At 37.0% G+C, this 15,239-nt stretch overlaps 1 protein-coding gene across 1 annotated transcript in view; it reads left to right on the top strand.

Annotated features, from left to right (window-relative positions):
- METAP1D (methionyl aminopeptidase type 1D, mitochondrial) overlaps positions 1-15,239 on the top strand; it is a 96,598-nt gene that overhangs the window by 74,984 nt on the left and 6,375 nt on the right. Inside the window, 4 exon segments of the mRNA XM_017862356.1 lie at positions 1,962-2,111; positions 3,860-4,008; positions 4,528-4,570; positions 10,101-10,264. Of these exon segments, the coding sequence (XP_017717845.1) occupies positions 1,962-2,111; positions 3,860-4,008; positions 4,528-4,570; positions 10,101-10,264 (506 nt within the window).

Raw genomic sequence — 15,239 nt, 5'->3', positions numbered from 1 at the left:
TTGATTTCTGAGCCATTTGGGTTTTAATTTTCAAACTAGGTTTGTGATCTAAAACTGTGATTTGAGAAGTTTTAATATCCTACAGTTCTATAGCATTAATTTTTTAAAATAAAGCTCTAAGCTTTCAATTGCTTCGTGTATTTAGAATTAAAAGTTCTAACATGAAATTTTCTATATTAAATTTCTAACATGAAGATAAAACCATATATATGTAGTTTTCTGTTTTAGAGGGAAAAAAACTATAAAATTGTGATGATTCAGAAGAGATAACTTAAAACTAGCATACTAGCTTTTTTAAGCCTGTTCTTATACTTTCCTTGTTATTGATGCTGGTGTCTTTGAATCGTCTTTTAGACTAAATTAAATAAAATATGTCTCAGAGCAGTCTTGGTTTTTTTGGTTTTTTTTCAGAGATTGCAGTTCTGTGGAAAGGCGATCTATCCATTTTTCAAAATGTAATATGAAGGGAATGTGTGAGCAAGCCCTTGAGGAAGAAGGAGAATAGCTAAAGAAATACAGATTGGTCACAAAAATCATCTGCTTTCTCCCTTTTATGAATTTTTTTTACAGTGAGCCCACATTTAGTATGTTATACTTCTGAAGATGAGTGGCCCACTTTTATGGCAAAGGCCGATGACACAGAAAGGCCACCAGGATGTATTCCCTGGCCTGTCACAGTGAGAATGAGAATTTGGTATTAGTCACAAAATTGACACTTTTTTTCCTTAGAAGAAAAGATAAATCTCTGGTGAGGTGAATTGTATTGTTTTAGCCATTTCAGTCAATTTCAGCGTGACAACCCAACAGCCCTTCTGCCTGCGAGTTATAACCTTGCCAGATCACAGAGCAGAGTGGAGACAAGAACACAGGCTCTGTGGGGGAGACCTGGTGAGCATTTGTGGGCATTCGTGGTGTAGCTGTGGGAGAGTAGATGTTCCTTCGGAGCTCAGCTGTGGCAAACCAGGCAGTAGTGTTACCTGTATCAGAAAACCCATCTGAACAAGGGAGTAAGGGAAGAACCGTAACTCCTGCAGGACAGGCTTCACAAAGAGGAGAGCCCTAACCTCAGCCCTTCCAGAGCTGCTGTGGTGTTTCAATTGAATAGTGTTATCTCCCTCAGCTTCCTGTCCCAAACTGCTGTGGAGCCTTACTGTGGACTGTCCAACAATGCTTATAGTTTGTAATGCATTATAAACTATAAATAGTTTGTAAAGAGCTGTGCAAAACCTTGGGACTGAAAGAAGCTCTGTGTGTAAGATGGCATTTATTTTCTGAGTACTGCCCATGGTGGAGAATGGTCTGCAAAAGTGATCAGGGTTGCACGTCTTGAGTTTTGGGGTGGCTTTTTGTTTACTCTTGACAAATAATGGAAATGTTTTAGGTAATTTTTATGTACTTGAAGAATAAAACTTGTTTCATTTTATTCTAGCCTCTCAGTGTGAGTATGGTTGCAACATGTAAGAAAAGTGTATACGTAATAGGCTTTAGGGAACTTGACAGTCAGCCTTTTTACATATATTCATTTGGAGAGGGTGTTGGGAGCTATCTTTTGCATAAATTATATTTTTGTGTTAAGAAGACGAAAGTGCTCTTAACCATTTGGTGAATTGGAAGCTTGGTGCTATTTTTCATCAATGGTGAATATGCTTCTAACCGGGTTGGGAGGAGGAAAAAGAGAAAACTACTGTTTGTTTTGACCAGAAGTCTACTTCAGTCCAGTTTGACTCAAAGCATGGTAAGGTTAACAGACCATCCAGAGGCAGCACTAACAGGCAATGTTAAGTTCAAAAGGGCAGGGGAAGGAACTAGGGGCAGCCTGGAGGGTCTGTTGTGCTGGCTTCGGAGGTCGGTGCTCCAGCAGGAAGGGCAGAGCTCCATGAAGCAGTAGGCTGTGTCTGAAAAAATGATCCCATTGTCATGCGCTGGGTTCTGATCTTCGTTTTCAATCCTTTTTCCTCAAGCACATAAAGAAGCCAGACTATGTGACGACAGGCATTGTACCAGACTGGGGAGACAGCATAGAAGTTAAGAATGAAGATCAGATCCAAAGGCTTCATCAGGCTTGTCAGCTGGCCCGCCACGTCCTCCTCTTGGCTGGGAAGAGTTTAAAGGTGGCGTCTCACCAAGCCTCAGGATGACTTACATAAGGGGCAACAAACACTCCTCTTTTTTTTTCCTTCTCCTTAACTCTTCTTTTGTACACATCTAATTTGTTTTAAAAAAAAAAATAAGTAAAGCCTTGGGATGGGGAAAAGGAATTTTATTATTTTGTGTGTTTATTCAAGAAGTAATTTAAAACCCAAATTCAATTTTAACTAGCAGAATTCTAGAGATACTTTGGTCTCAGTCAATCTATCCAAGTTGATCATGGCAGACAGCTTTGATTTTTGCCCCCTATTCCTGCCTGTAGTTTCAGCTTGTACTCCCCACATTATTTCTGTGTGCCTGAAGATTTGCTCTACCTTGTCCTTTGTCTCCTATTTTCTTGCATTTGCCCTGCAAAGAAAGATCAGGTCACATACAAAAGGCTGTAGGTAATATAGCAATGCAATTATATACAACTTCCTACTACAAGATTTAGTTCTTTCAGGCCAGACACAGTGGCTCATGCCTGTGATCCCAGCACTTTGGGAGGCCGAGGTGTGTGGGTCATTTGAGGTCAGGAGTTCGAGACCAGCCTGGCCAACATGGTGAAACCCCACCTCTACTAAAAATACAAAAATTAGCCAGGCGTGGTGGTGGGCAACTGTAGTCCCAGCTACTTGGGAGGCTGAGGCAGGAGAATCACTTGAACCCGGGAGGTTGAGGTTGCAGTGAGCCGAGATCATGCTGCTGCACTCCAGTCTGGGCAAGAGTGAGACTCCGTCTCAAAAAAAAAAAAAAAAATGATTTAGTTCTTTCATTTAGTTATTTCATAATAATCTGAAGCACCGTTCTATATAAGGATTATAAAAGAAAAATATGAGCCTATTTTCTGCCAAAAGGTGGGCAGAATTTAGGAAGTGAGATTCAAAGATAAAATCACTCACAGTATCTTCTGTGTACTAAACTTACAACATGACTAAACATAATGTATATATAAAATAATGAAGAAAATTACTGAAGAAATGGTTAATTTTTAATAAAAGATTTTATTTTTGTTTTAGAATTTTATTTATGTTTATGGAGTTTATGGAAATGGTCTTCATATACTTATAAAACTCAATTTCAGTTTTCTTTTAGTTTGGGAGCAATTTCGTTTGGAATACCTTTAGTAAGGAAAAAATATTTTTAGAAATACATTTATTTATTTAGACATGAAAGAAATCAAGATTACTTAAAATCAAGTCTCTACAAAATGTATTAGACTCACTCTTTTAAATATCAACCACAATTTCTATGCCATTGCTGCAAAACCCCTGTAATGTTTTATTGAGATAAAAAGATGTGGGTTGACCTACTTTTCAAGTTTTTCAAGGTTCAACTGATGAACCTTTTGAGCATTTATTCATATGCGCTGGCTAGCCCAGGGCACCAACCATTGAGAAAGAGGAAGGAATTGCCGAAGAACATAATTTTGAAATCCTCAGGCCAAAAGGGAGTTATGTCATTTAGTGACTCACAAATGATTTAGAGGATCATAGGGCTTAACATTTCTATTTCCTAATGGTCCATAACACCATCACATGCCCAAATGATTGTCCACGAGGCACAGTTGAGAATTGTAACACTAATCATAATTAATTCAAATGTTGTACCATAAGTTTATCACAGTAAATTTATACAGTCTCACATGGAAGTGCTGTTGCTATAGCATAGTTGATAAATACAAGAAATGTCTTCAATTGTTGCTGCACAATTTCTTTATTTAACATTTTAGGTTGACATGACAACTGAAGAGATAGATGCTCTTGTTCATCGGGAAATCATCAGTCATAATGCCTATCCCTCACCTCTAGGCTATGGAGGTTTTCCAAAATCTGTTTGTACCTCTGTAAACAACGTGCTCTGTCATGGTATTCCTGACAGGTATTCATTTCTTAATAACATATTGTTCTTTGGAAACTAAAACATAAAGCTAAGATCTGTAACATATGTTGAAAGACACTATCATTCAATGGAAACCCACCAGTAAACTTCTGAAATTGATTATGATAAAACAGAAATTTTAAAGTATTTTACTTCTAAATGGACACAATACCACCATTTAATGTCTGTTAAAGCAGTGCGTAATCTAGATGGGAGCTGTGCATTACATATGTCTTTTACTTCTTAGATTTTAATCATATAAGTGGTAAAAATCCAAATGTGGCAAATTTTTCTTATCAACTCTCGTTTTGGTTCTTGGCAAAATTAAGGTAACAAATTAAGTGCATCTTTTGAAATAAGTTAAAGATTAAATTTAGTTATCCCGTGTATTCTTCCTTCACTCCAAATTATCATTGCAACTCATTGGGTTTGTGATAGTAGTCATTAAGTATTTATTTTTATTTTCCTTTTATTGAGATCTGTCTATCACCATTTTTTTTTTTTCTGTTTACGTTTTAGTCGACCTCTTCAGGATGGAGATATTATCAACATTGATGTCACAGTGAGTAAATCATATAAAAAATCGTCTTTGATCAACTTCAGAATTGCTGGTAGCAACAGGAAGAGTGGATTGAAAATGTGAACTGCACCAGTGGAAGTGCTGTTTACTTCTAGACCCAGACGCAAGCAGCTGGTTTCCTTTTTTGTCTTTAACTCTGTGTTTATTCCAAGTAAACCCAGGCCTGACTTGAATTTAGGGCTGCAATCAGATGCACTGAGATCAATGTTGGCCTAAGTGAAATGTCAACCCAATCCTGCTATGTGTCATGTTTTTGAGAAGGTGTAATTGTTATTGATCCACTGTGTAGTTAACGCAGAGCACCACAGCACTGGGCAGCTGCTGAAGCTAGATATGTATGAGATGAGCTAACACGAAGAAAGCCAGCATTTTTCCTTCACTCTGCCAAGATTGATCTTCCTCTTCCTGCTGATTTTGAGTGGGGCCTGTCATTATCTTACTCTGTCATTAGGGGCTACATTGGCCTGTGTATGTCAGTCTATTTGGACAGCAACTCTTTTGCTAGCAGTGTTCCCTAGATTTATTAAAATCCCTGAAGGTAACGTCGAGTTCCATTTCTGGTATAGAGAGCCTTGTGCTCAAAGTAAGCAGAGGGCTTTTTGTCTGAACTTAAGTTTTCACCAAATGGTTAATAGCCTTTTTTTTAAGTAACAAGCCTAACTAATTTAACATAGGGACTTCAAATTGTACAAGATGTAACTTTTTCTCATTTTCTTAGCTTTTTACCATTCTCAGACTTGGATTATGTGTACTTTTACATTTCTTTTTATTAAAGAATTTTGTAATGATACCTTTGGATTATGTAGATTATAAATAAATTCTGTACATCTAATGATTAACAAATATATTTTAAATAAATAAACAAAATTTAAACATCTTAGGAGAACTAGTTGAAATGACAACATTCAAGGAATACAGTTTCTATTAATAAGGAAGTGTTTTTAAGAATGGTAACTAGACCATGAAACTTAGGCAGGAGTGGGAATGAGATAAAAATAGGAATCCAGGCCGGGCGCGGTGGCTCAAGCCTGTAATCCCAGCACTTTGGGAGGCTGAGGCGGGTGGATCACGAGGTCAGGAGATCGAGACCCTCCTGGCTAACACGGTGAAACCCCGTCTCTACTAAAATACAAAAAACTAGCCGGGCGCGGTGGCGGGCGCCTGTAGTCCCAGCTACTCGGAGGCTGAGGCGGGAGAATGGCGGGAACCCGGGAGGTGGAGCTTGCAGTGAGCCGAGATCGTGCCACTGCACTCCAGCCTGGGCGACACAGCGAGACTCCGCTCTCAAAAAAAAAAAAAAAAAAAATAGGAATCCAATGGTGGAATTCAGTCTGATTTTTAGTTAAGTTAACTCAACTTTTTTTCTTCATATCAATCATATGAGGAGATAGCCAACGATTCTTTTATTGCTGATATTATTTCCTATGTCATTTTGTCCTACTTAAAATGCTTGAACACTTGCACCACATACATCCTGTTGGTATCTTTCCAATTTAGAATCATGCGGAAGGAGGTATTTTATGAAGCATACCTAAAATAAAGTGCTTTTCATAAGACACTTTTATTTTGGATTGTACCTGATTTTAGGGTTTTACATCTATTATCTCATCTAGTCACCCTATCATGAAATGTTACCATTTTAATGTTTTGAATGAAGTCAGCTGCTCTTCCCTACTGTTTACAGTGTATCTAAAGAAAATACTCTATTCCTTTTCTAAGTTTCCTGAATACTTAATAAACAGTTTTGTATCTAGCATTCAAATTATTTCACAATTGTAAAACTTATAAAGCAAAGTGAAATACTTCCAAGTGTCTAGAAATGTGAAGGAATCTAGGAAACGTATAGGTCCGTATCTTAACAAATTACATTTCTTATAAAATATTTTATTAAGTGAAGGACTCCATTATCAGATCCTATATTTCTATCAGAAAATACTCATTGCATTTTAGAATTATTTATGTCTAGTATACATCACAAGAAAATAGATTTCCTTCCCCCCTTTAAAATTGAAAAATGTTTTTCTTAAAGACAATGTAATGTCCATGATAGTTGCTCAGTAAATATTTGTTAAATAAATGAAGAACCAGGCGCAGTGGCTCATGCCTGAAATCCCAGCACTTTGGGAGGCCAAGGCGGGTGGATCACCTGAGGTCAGGAGTTCAAGACCAGCCTGGCCAACATGGCGAAACCCCATCTCTACTAAAATACTAAAATGTAAAATTAGCACGGCTTGGGGGCAGGAGCCTGTAATCCCAGCTGCTTAGGAGTCTGAGGCAGGGAGAATTGCTTGAACCTGGGAAGCAGAGGTTGCAGTGAGCTGAGATCACACCCCTGCACTCCAGCCTGGGTGACAGAGTGAGACTCTGTCTCAAAAAATAAATAAATAAACGAAGTACAAGACAAGACTAGTTTGTGGGTATAAATAGAAATTGTAGATGACTGCCACAGACTTTCAAAAGTATTGTATTTCTGTATATAGTGAATCTTTCAAGTAGTCTTTTTTTTTTTTTTTTTTTTTTTGAAATGGAGTTTCCTTCTGTTGCCTAGGCTGGAGTGCAGTGGTAGGTCTCAGCTCACTGCAAACTCCGCCTTAAGGGTTCAAGTGATTCTCCTGCCTCAGCCTCCCAAGTAACTGAGACTACAGGTATGCACCACCACACCCAGCTAATTTTTGTATTTTAAGTAGAGGCGGGGTTTTACCATGTTGGCCAGGCTGGTCTTGAACTCCTGACCTCAAGTGATCCACCTACCTCCACCTTCCAAAGTGCTGGAATTATGGGTGTGAGCCACTGCACCAGTCTCAAGCAGTCGTTTTGACCTTCCTTCCTTCCTTCCTTCCTTCCTTCCTTCCTTCCTTTCCTTCTTCCTTCCTTCTTCCTTTCCTCCCTCCCTCCCTCCCTCCCTCCCCTCCCCTCCCTTTTTCTTTTTCTTTCTTTCCTTTTTTTCTTTTTCAGAGATAGGGTCTGGCTCTGTCACTCAGGATGCAGTGCAGTGGTGCCATTAAGGCTTACTGTAACCTTGAACTCCTGGGCTCAAGTGATCCTTCTACCTTAGCTAGAAATACAGGCATGTGCCACCACACCTGGTTAATTTTTTAATTTTGTAGAGATGGGGTTTCACTATGTTTCCCAAGCTGGTTTTTAAACTCCTGGTCTTATACAATCCTCTCATCTCAGCCTCCCAAAGGATTGCAGGCGTGAGCTACTGCACCCAGCCTCAAGTAATCATTTTCAAAGCTAGCAAAAAGTAATATGAAAAGATGAATAAAGATTTTAAAATAGTACATTTTACTTAAGAAGCAGTTATACAAACATTCATTTATACATCTTCTTGACTACGCCTATATTAGCAAATTTTATATTCTTGTATTTTTTTTTTTTTAGGTGGAGTCTCGCTCTGTTGCCCAGACTGGAGTGCAGTGGTGCGATCTCTGCTTGCTGCAAGCACTGCCTCCCGGGTTCACGCCATTCTCCTGCCTCAGCCTCCCGAGTAGCTGGGACTACAGGCACCCGCCACCACGCCCAGCTAGTTTTTTTTTCTTTTTTTCAGTAGAGAAGGGGTTTCACCATGTTAGCCAGGATGGTCTCCATCTCCTGACCTCGTGATCCACCCGCCTTGGCCTCCCAAAGTGCTGGGATTACAGGCGTGAGCCACACGCCTGGCCTCTTGTATTTTGAATGAAATAGTATTTTGTATTTTGAAATAGCATTCTTATATTTGAATGAAATACAAGAATATAAAATTTTGAATTTTTGAATGAAATAGCATACTCTTCCCTACTGTTTCCAATGTATCCAAAGAGAATACTCTATTCCTTTTCTAAGTTTCCTGAAGACTTAATAGTTTCATTATTAACTTTCAAACTATTTCAAAATTGTAAAATTATGAAGCAAAGTGAAATACTGCCAAGTGTATAAAATGAAAACTCGTACTTTTCTGGATTGCAAAGGACTGTAAATGGGAGTAAATGTATAAAACACTATTCTGTTGCAAGGTAATTAAGATAATTTTATATAGTAGAGAAAACACTCGATTGAAAGCCAATAATCCATCATATTAACCTGAATCTACCTCTGTATTAGCCACCAACCTTAAACAAGTTACTTATCTGTGCCTCAGTTTCCTGAATTATAAACTGAAGATCTAATAAAGACCTTTCTTGCTTCCTTCACACAGTACAAGAGCATTTTTTTAAGAAATGCAGAGTAGTATACGATTTAAGACATTACTTCAGTATCACAACAGACTGAAAGCTCAGATAAACATCTTTTTTATAATAGTTTCTACATTCTACCTTATGAGCAAGAGAAATGTCAAAAGTAATTAGATAGGACAAATTTATGCAAAGTAGCAAATTCCATGCTACATCAAAGGATCGGTATCCAAACAGTCGCTTCTGCCTTTTATATTTACTATAGTGCTTGGTTATCATTGATTTGTAATGAATCTGGTATCTTTCAAGATCCTACTTGGCTTCTGAATCACTGAAGAATGATAAAATTATACTTTCTGTAAATGTGCTTTTAAGCCTGTTTTATTATATTCTAATTCTTTAGATATCCATATATAGTGCTTTCTGTTAACATTTGGCCATCTGGAACATTTGATTAAGATTTCACTTCTTGGCCGGGCGCAGTGCCTCACACCTGTAATCCCAGCACTTTGGGAGGCCGAGGCGGGCAGATCACGAGGTCAGGAGATCGAGACTACGGTGAAACCCCATCTCTATTAAAAATACAAAAAATTAGCCGGGCGTGGTGGCGGGCCCCTGTAGTCCCAGCTACTCCGGAGGCTGAGTCAGGAGAATGGCGTGAACCCAGGAGGCGGAGCTTGCAGTGAGCTGAGATCGCGCCACTACACTCCAGCCTGGGCGACAGAGTGAAACTCCGTCTCAAAAAAGGAAAAAAAAAAAAAAGATTTCACTTCTAGACATAGGATTTTTCCGTAACACATTTCATTCCTATATGGAACCACTTCTGTTCTTAGAACTGAATTATCCTATTTGTCTGTTATAATACAAACATGTCTATCTTACTTCTTCTTGTCATTATATATCACTTCAAATGTAGAACTGGTAAATACAAGATCAAGTAAGTCTTCATGACCTCGAAGAAACTTTTCACTATGTTAAATACTCCTTGGTTCTCTAAACCTACTGTGGTAATTGTAGATCAAGGTCTTTGGCCACTAATTTTTACTTACGTAATTTTGTCTTCTCAGAAATAAAGTGAGGAATCAAAATATTACAGTAGTATTGCTCATCATAATGCTGAAATAACCATACTAGTTAACACATTTGTTTTTAAATTTTGCAATATAGTTGCATGGCTTCATCTTTTAAGTTTCTGCAAATTTTAATATATCTATTTCTTCTTTTTTTGATAGGCAAATGAATAATTCTGGAAGGGTAAAACACATGAGTCTACTAAATACATAAATGAATACAATGTATACTTTAGGATAGTAGATTTTTAAACAAGGACATATTTTTAAATTTCTGCTTATGTTTAGGTCTATTACAATGGCTACCATGGAGACACCTCTGAAACATTTTTGGTGGGCAATGTGGACGAATGTGGTAAAAAGTTAGTGGAGGTTGCCAGGAGGTGTAGAGATGAAGCAATTGCAGCTTGCAGAGCAGGGGCTCCCTTCTCTGTAATTGGAAACACAATCAGGTAAGCCTTACATTGACAAGTAAAGGGAGGGTTGGCAAGTGGTACAGAGGTTATTGGTGGCTTGGTATAAAGTTGATGACATGTTTTATGATTCAGAACCATCATTTCAGTCTGATATCAGTATGAACTGCCAGGCTGCAATATTGTTCCCTGAGTTGGAAGATAAAAAAAAAAAAAGGTTTTATAAAAGTGAATTATACCAGGGTCAGCAAAGAAACTTATAGAAGAACAAGCAATATTTACATGGCTGCGTTTGTTTTAGCTTGATGTACTGGTCTATAGTTTCCCTTTAGTCAAAATCACACCAAATGTGGAAGGGAGTACCTAAGAAGGGGATGAGCATCTCAACCCTGGGGTTTTTAATAAGACAGGAGAAAAACTAAATTTTATAAAGGAATGAAGTGAAATGTATTCCTATGATATGAAGATAATAAAGTGTTAGTTCAAGCAAGCCTTACCTTTCAAATTGGCAGATTAACAAATAGCCTGAAAGGGTGATCTTCTGTTCTTTTTTTGTTTGGTTCATTTTTCCTGTAAACCATTGTTTATTTTTCACAGAGTATTCTATCCTTACTTTTGAGTGTATGTGTATGTGTATTTTCTGAATTTAAGACTTTTCTTTGTAATCTGTTGCCTACTTTTAGGTCTTTTTTTCCCCCGTAACTGTTTTGAGGTAGACATGCCGAATATATGTTTTCATTTTAAAGTAATGCATTCTGTTAAAGATGATCACATCAGCATCGTTTAAAGTACTGTTCTCATTAATATGAACCATTGAATACTTCCCATTTGTCTAAAGGATGGAAGGCTTAGTCACCTTGAAAAGATGCTGCCTTTTTTTCTTCGTAAGCCTTCAAATACTTTAAGAAAAAAGCCAGTAAAATATCAGTTAAATGTATTTATGGCTTTAAAAATATTGTAACAGTGTCTGAATCAAACTTTAGTAAAATCTCTTTGGGTTATATCTGAGAAGCTTTTATTGAAGACTTTGAACAAAATTGTGTTTTTGACAGTTTTAAATTATAGGCTAACTAGCCTGGGAAAAAAGGATAGTGTCTCTCTGTTCTTTCATAGGAAATGTTGAATCAGACCCCTACTGGGAAAAGAAATTTAATGCATATCTCACTATCTTACTGTCCATGAATATAATAGAAATGAATTCAAAATGCAGTTTTATTTTTGCAAATGGGATGAGTCGATAGATGCACCTCATATTTTTGAACACCTAGGGTTCAACAAATTTACTGGTGGTGCTCTTGCATTTTAACAAAATTTATTCTTCAGTAGAAGGGGGCAGAGAACACTAGATTCTTATTCAAGCATTCTATCGAGCTCTGCATTCATGGCTGTGTCTAAAGGGCATGTCAGCCTTTGATTCTCTCTGAGAGGTAATTATCCTTTTCCTGTCACGGAACAACAAATGATAGCTAACTACAGAGGCACATTTGCAGTAGTCACATTCATCAACTGCAGAAAAAAAAATTCAATTTAATTGTGCAACACAGCTGCACATGGGCTTTTGAGCATTTCTGTTGTTCTCCCTGTCTCGCTATTCCTCCCTCCAGATCTATTTTTTAAACTTTTTTTCTGGTTATTTTTTCCCCTTTTTGTCTCTTCTTCCATTTTTACTCTCTGTACTTTCTTGTTAAAGTAATTTTCCTTTGTGGCTCTCATTCTTTTTTCCCCATTGAAGGCTATGAATGTAGAAAATTATCACAATTACTCATATAATTGAGCCTCTTTGTAGCAAGTGCAACTCCAGTAGCCTTTCTCCATCATGAAAATGGTTTCATTATAGGGTTTTTCATATTCTCTGACACCATCTACACAGAGGAACAGGCGTGCAGATGAGATGTACTAGGAACAGGCTAGATCAGTAAGGTCACAGTAGGAATAATTAGCTCTGCTATGGAAAGAGCATCTAGGCCTTTTACTGCTACATAAATGTACTGTCCATGGCTTTTAGTCACAAAAAAAACTTACTAACAAATGGAGCTCCCGCCTACTACTTTGAAAAAAAGATTTGTATCAACACTACAATTTTCCATCATTAAGACTAATAACACAGAGCCTAGTATACATCAAGGGGAATAAAAGAAAATCTCACATTCAAGTGGCGGCTGGGTGCTGACCTTTGTTCCCTTTTTTTGTGTACGACTTAACTCTTTACAAAAAAGAGCCACACGCCACACCAACATGCAGGTGAACTCCAGCTAGTACTAGCAAAGCATAGCATTCAGTTGGAAAATCTGATAAATCTCCATGCAGGATAATGCATTTCATTACATATTCACTACATTAATTCTAGCTACATAAAAAAAGAAGAAGAAGAAGAAGAGTAGAATTGAAAGTGACATTGGATTTTAGCTATCTGGATACAAGGTCAGTTTTCACAGAGTATGAATTTGCATGTACAAGCTTTTTTGAAAACTAGATCAGTCCCAACAACTGCACTTAAAAAAACTATGTGGAAAATAACAGACAATGAACTTTTTACTTGTACCCTAATACATTTCATTATTTAGATGGTTTATGTCTGCCACTAGAAAGGAAACTGGCCCCGATTCTAACAAATGTTTGTTCTGATGTGTTAAAGCAGTGTTTGTGGACACCTATTATCTTGCCTTTTCTTATTCTGGCAAAATCTTAGGGGAATAAGTAAATAAACCATATTTACCTATAAGCCAAAAGTACTTGAAATCATTATAGACCAAAGGTTTACAAACATCTTTCAACTCGGTCTTGTTTATTTTAAGATATTCACCATCTTTTGCATAGCCTATCTCTACTGAGACACTAGGAAAAGAACAAACAACTTGTATTAGTATTATGTTATCAAAAACCTTGAGATCTTTACAGGAAATTTTGGAATTCTCCTCTGAAACCTAAAGAAGATAATGTCTCTGAAGAAGTATCAGCTAAAATGTTTTAATGGAAAGAATTCTCTCTGGGCCCTTTTGCTGTGTGAGGAATGCCTAGTAATCTTTAGGTCATAGTGTTATTAGACTCACTGTACCTCCATTTGCTTTAAAATATTTCTAAATCTGTATTTTTATAATTATCTCTAGATTATACAATCTGTACCTATGAGTATATTGTGAATGTGTAGATTCATGTATCATAAATATGTGACAGTTCAATCAAAAATAATTTAAACTTATAAATGTCATGATGAAAGTATCAATAAATGGTTTTTAATGTTTAATTCATAACTATATGTTTTGATATTAATTTGGAACAATATGAAGCAGATTTTAAAAAAATAATCTCTTTCTATTAGATTACACACATTTAAACAATAAGTGGCTCAGGCAAAATAAGTCATTTTAATGTCATCTGTGATGGATTTTTCTTGACAGCTACTGTAAATTACAATTATACTGCTTCTCTCTGCACATGAAAGTAAGCATTGCAATAAATTATCTTTTATTTCAATCCATCATGTCTGCTTTTCAGAAACAGAAAACCTCAAATAAAAGTTCAGCACTATTGTAAGAAAAATACAGTAATTTGTGATCTGGTTTGAAACAAAAAAAAATGTACTACTTTTTTGGAAAACAGTTGTTGGCTTTCAAAATATTACTAATTGTACTTAAACATTCCTTTTCATTAGAAGGAATCCCTGGATTTGTGCATTCCTTCATTCATAAGTACTGCCTAAAATAAATATCTAGAAACAGTAAAGAAAAATTTCATAACTTATGAAATAGCGTGTCATTTGAGATCATTTATTAGAGATGTGACTATTTGGAGATTAGTGCTGTTTATAGGATTAATGTAAAATTGGCAATAATCTATTTTCATGTGCGTTTTTATTTCTTTATAAGAGCATGTACTTAAACATAGTACTCCTCTGCCCTCTTGGGGAATGTATTTTTAGTCAAAAAAGTAGTTGAAAAGTATTAAAAAATTTAATTTACCCAGATGACATTTAAATTGAGTATAACTGCCTCATGAAAAGGAATTAAACGGAAGAAAATGGTCACAAGATGAAATTCCTTGCAAGAGATATCTTTTTCATGTAAAAACTGGAACTGCAACGCCAATTGTAATAAGACAGTATAATAGGAAAGTAAGTTCATAAACAACCTTTATACATCCTCCTCTCCCTCTCCAAATATTCCATAAAAAATGCCTCAACTCATCAGTGTGCTTGGGCTCATGAATAGATATCATACTGTCTTAAAGGATTTTTAGTTAGAGAAAATCAGAAGAGCTAATACCAGGAGAGTTCTTTTCAGTAGGTTTCAGCAGAGCGAAGACAGATTTTATCTGTGAAATGTTCAGGGCAAGAAAACTCTTGTGCACAGAAAAGGGTCATGGCCTGTGGTGACTGGTGTTCGGGAGTACTTGGGTGCTTCTGCCTGCCCTGCTGTTTCCATTTTCCCCAGCATGCCAGTCAAGGGGTGCAGACACACTCCAACTTCCCATGCCACAGTTAGGGTTACCAGTACTTTCTTTCATATTAGAGGAGTGAAATTTGCTACTACTGGTCACTTGGGTTGTCTCTGTGAATTTGGATTTAAACCCTACAATGAGGTAAATAATCTTGTGCTCCCCATTTATTCCAAAATAATAGAAAGGGGATGCTTTTAAACACTAATTAAGAATATTAATGAGATTCTATCTGACTTAGTTCCAGTAAGTGCTAAAAACCATCTACCAATCCAAAAGGAAAATACTCTGAAAAGCAAACAGGAGTGTATACTCAGCTCCTGGGAGTCAGGCGTTAAGATGTACTCAAGCAGGCAGCCGGGGGAAATTTGGCCTGTTCTTTTCCTTTTTCCACCTGGCTGTGAAATCCTCTAACCTTTGCATCCATGACACATAGATTCTATGATACTCCTGGAGCCAGAAGTTCCAGCAGGACCCAGGGAGTAAATTGTTATAAGAGAATGCTCTCAGATATCTTTAGCCACCTAGTAATTGCACAGCTTCTTTTATGCAGAGGAACGAGAGGTATGATGGGGGGAGG

Source organism: Rhinopithecus bieti, unplaced genomic scaffold, assembly GCF_001698545.2.
Source record: "Rhinopithecus bieti isolate Rb0 unplaced genomic scaffold, ASM169854v2 scaffold_63316, whole genome shotgun sequence".
NCBI lineage: Eukaryota > Metazoa > Chordata > Mammalia > Primates > Cercopithecidae > Rhinopithecus > Rhinopithecus bieti.
The sequence above is the reverse complement of the archived record's forward strand: the minus strand, read 5'-3'. Positions and strand labels throughout refer to the sequence as shown.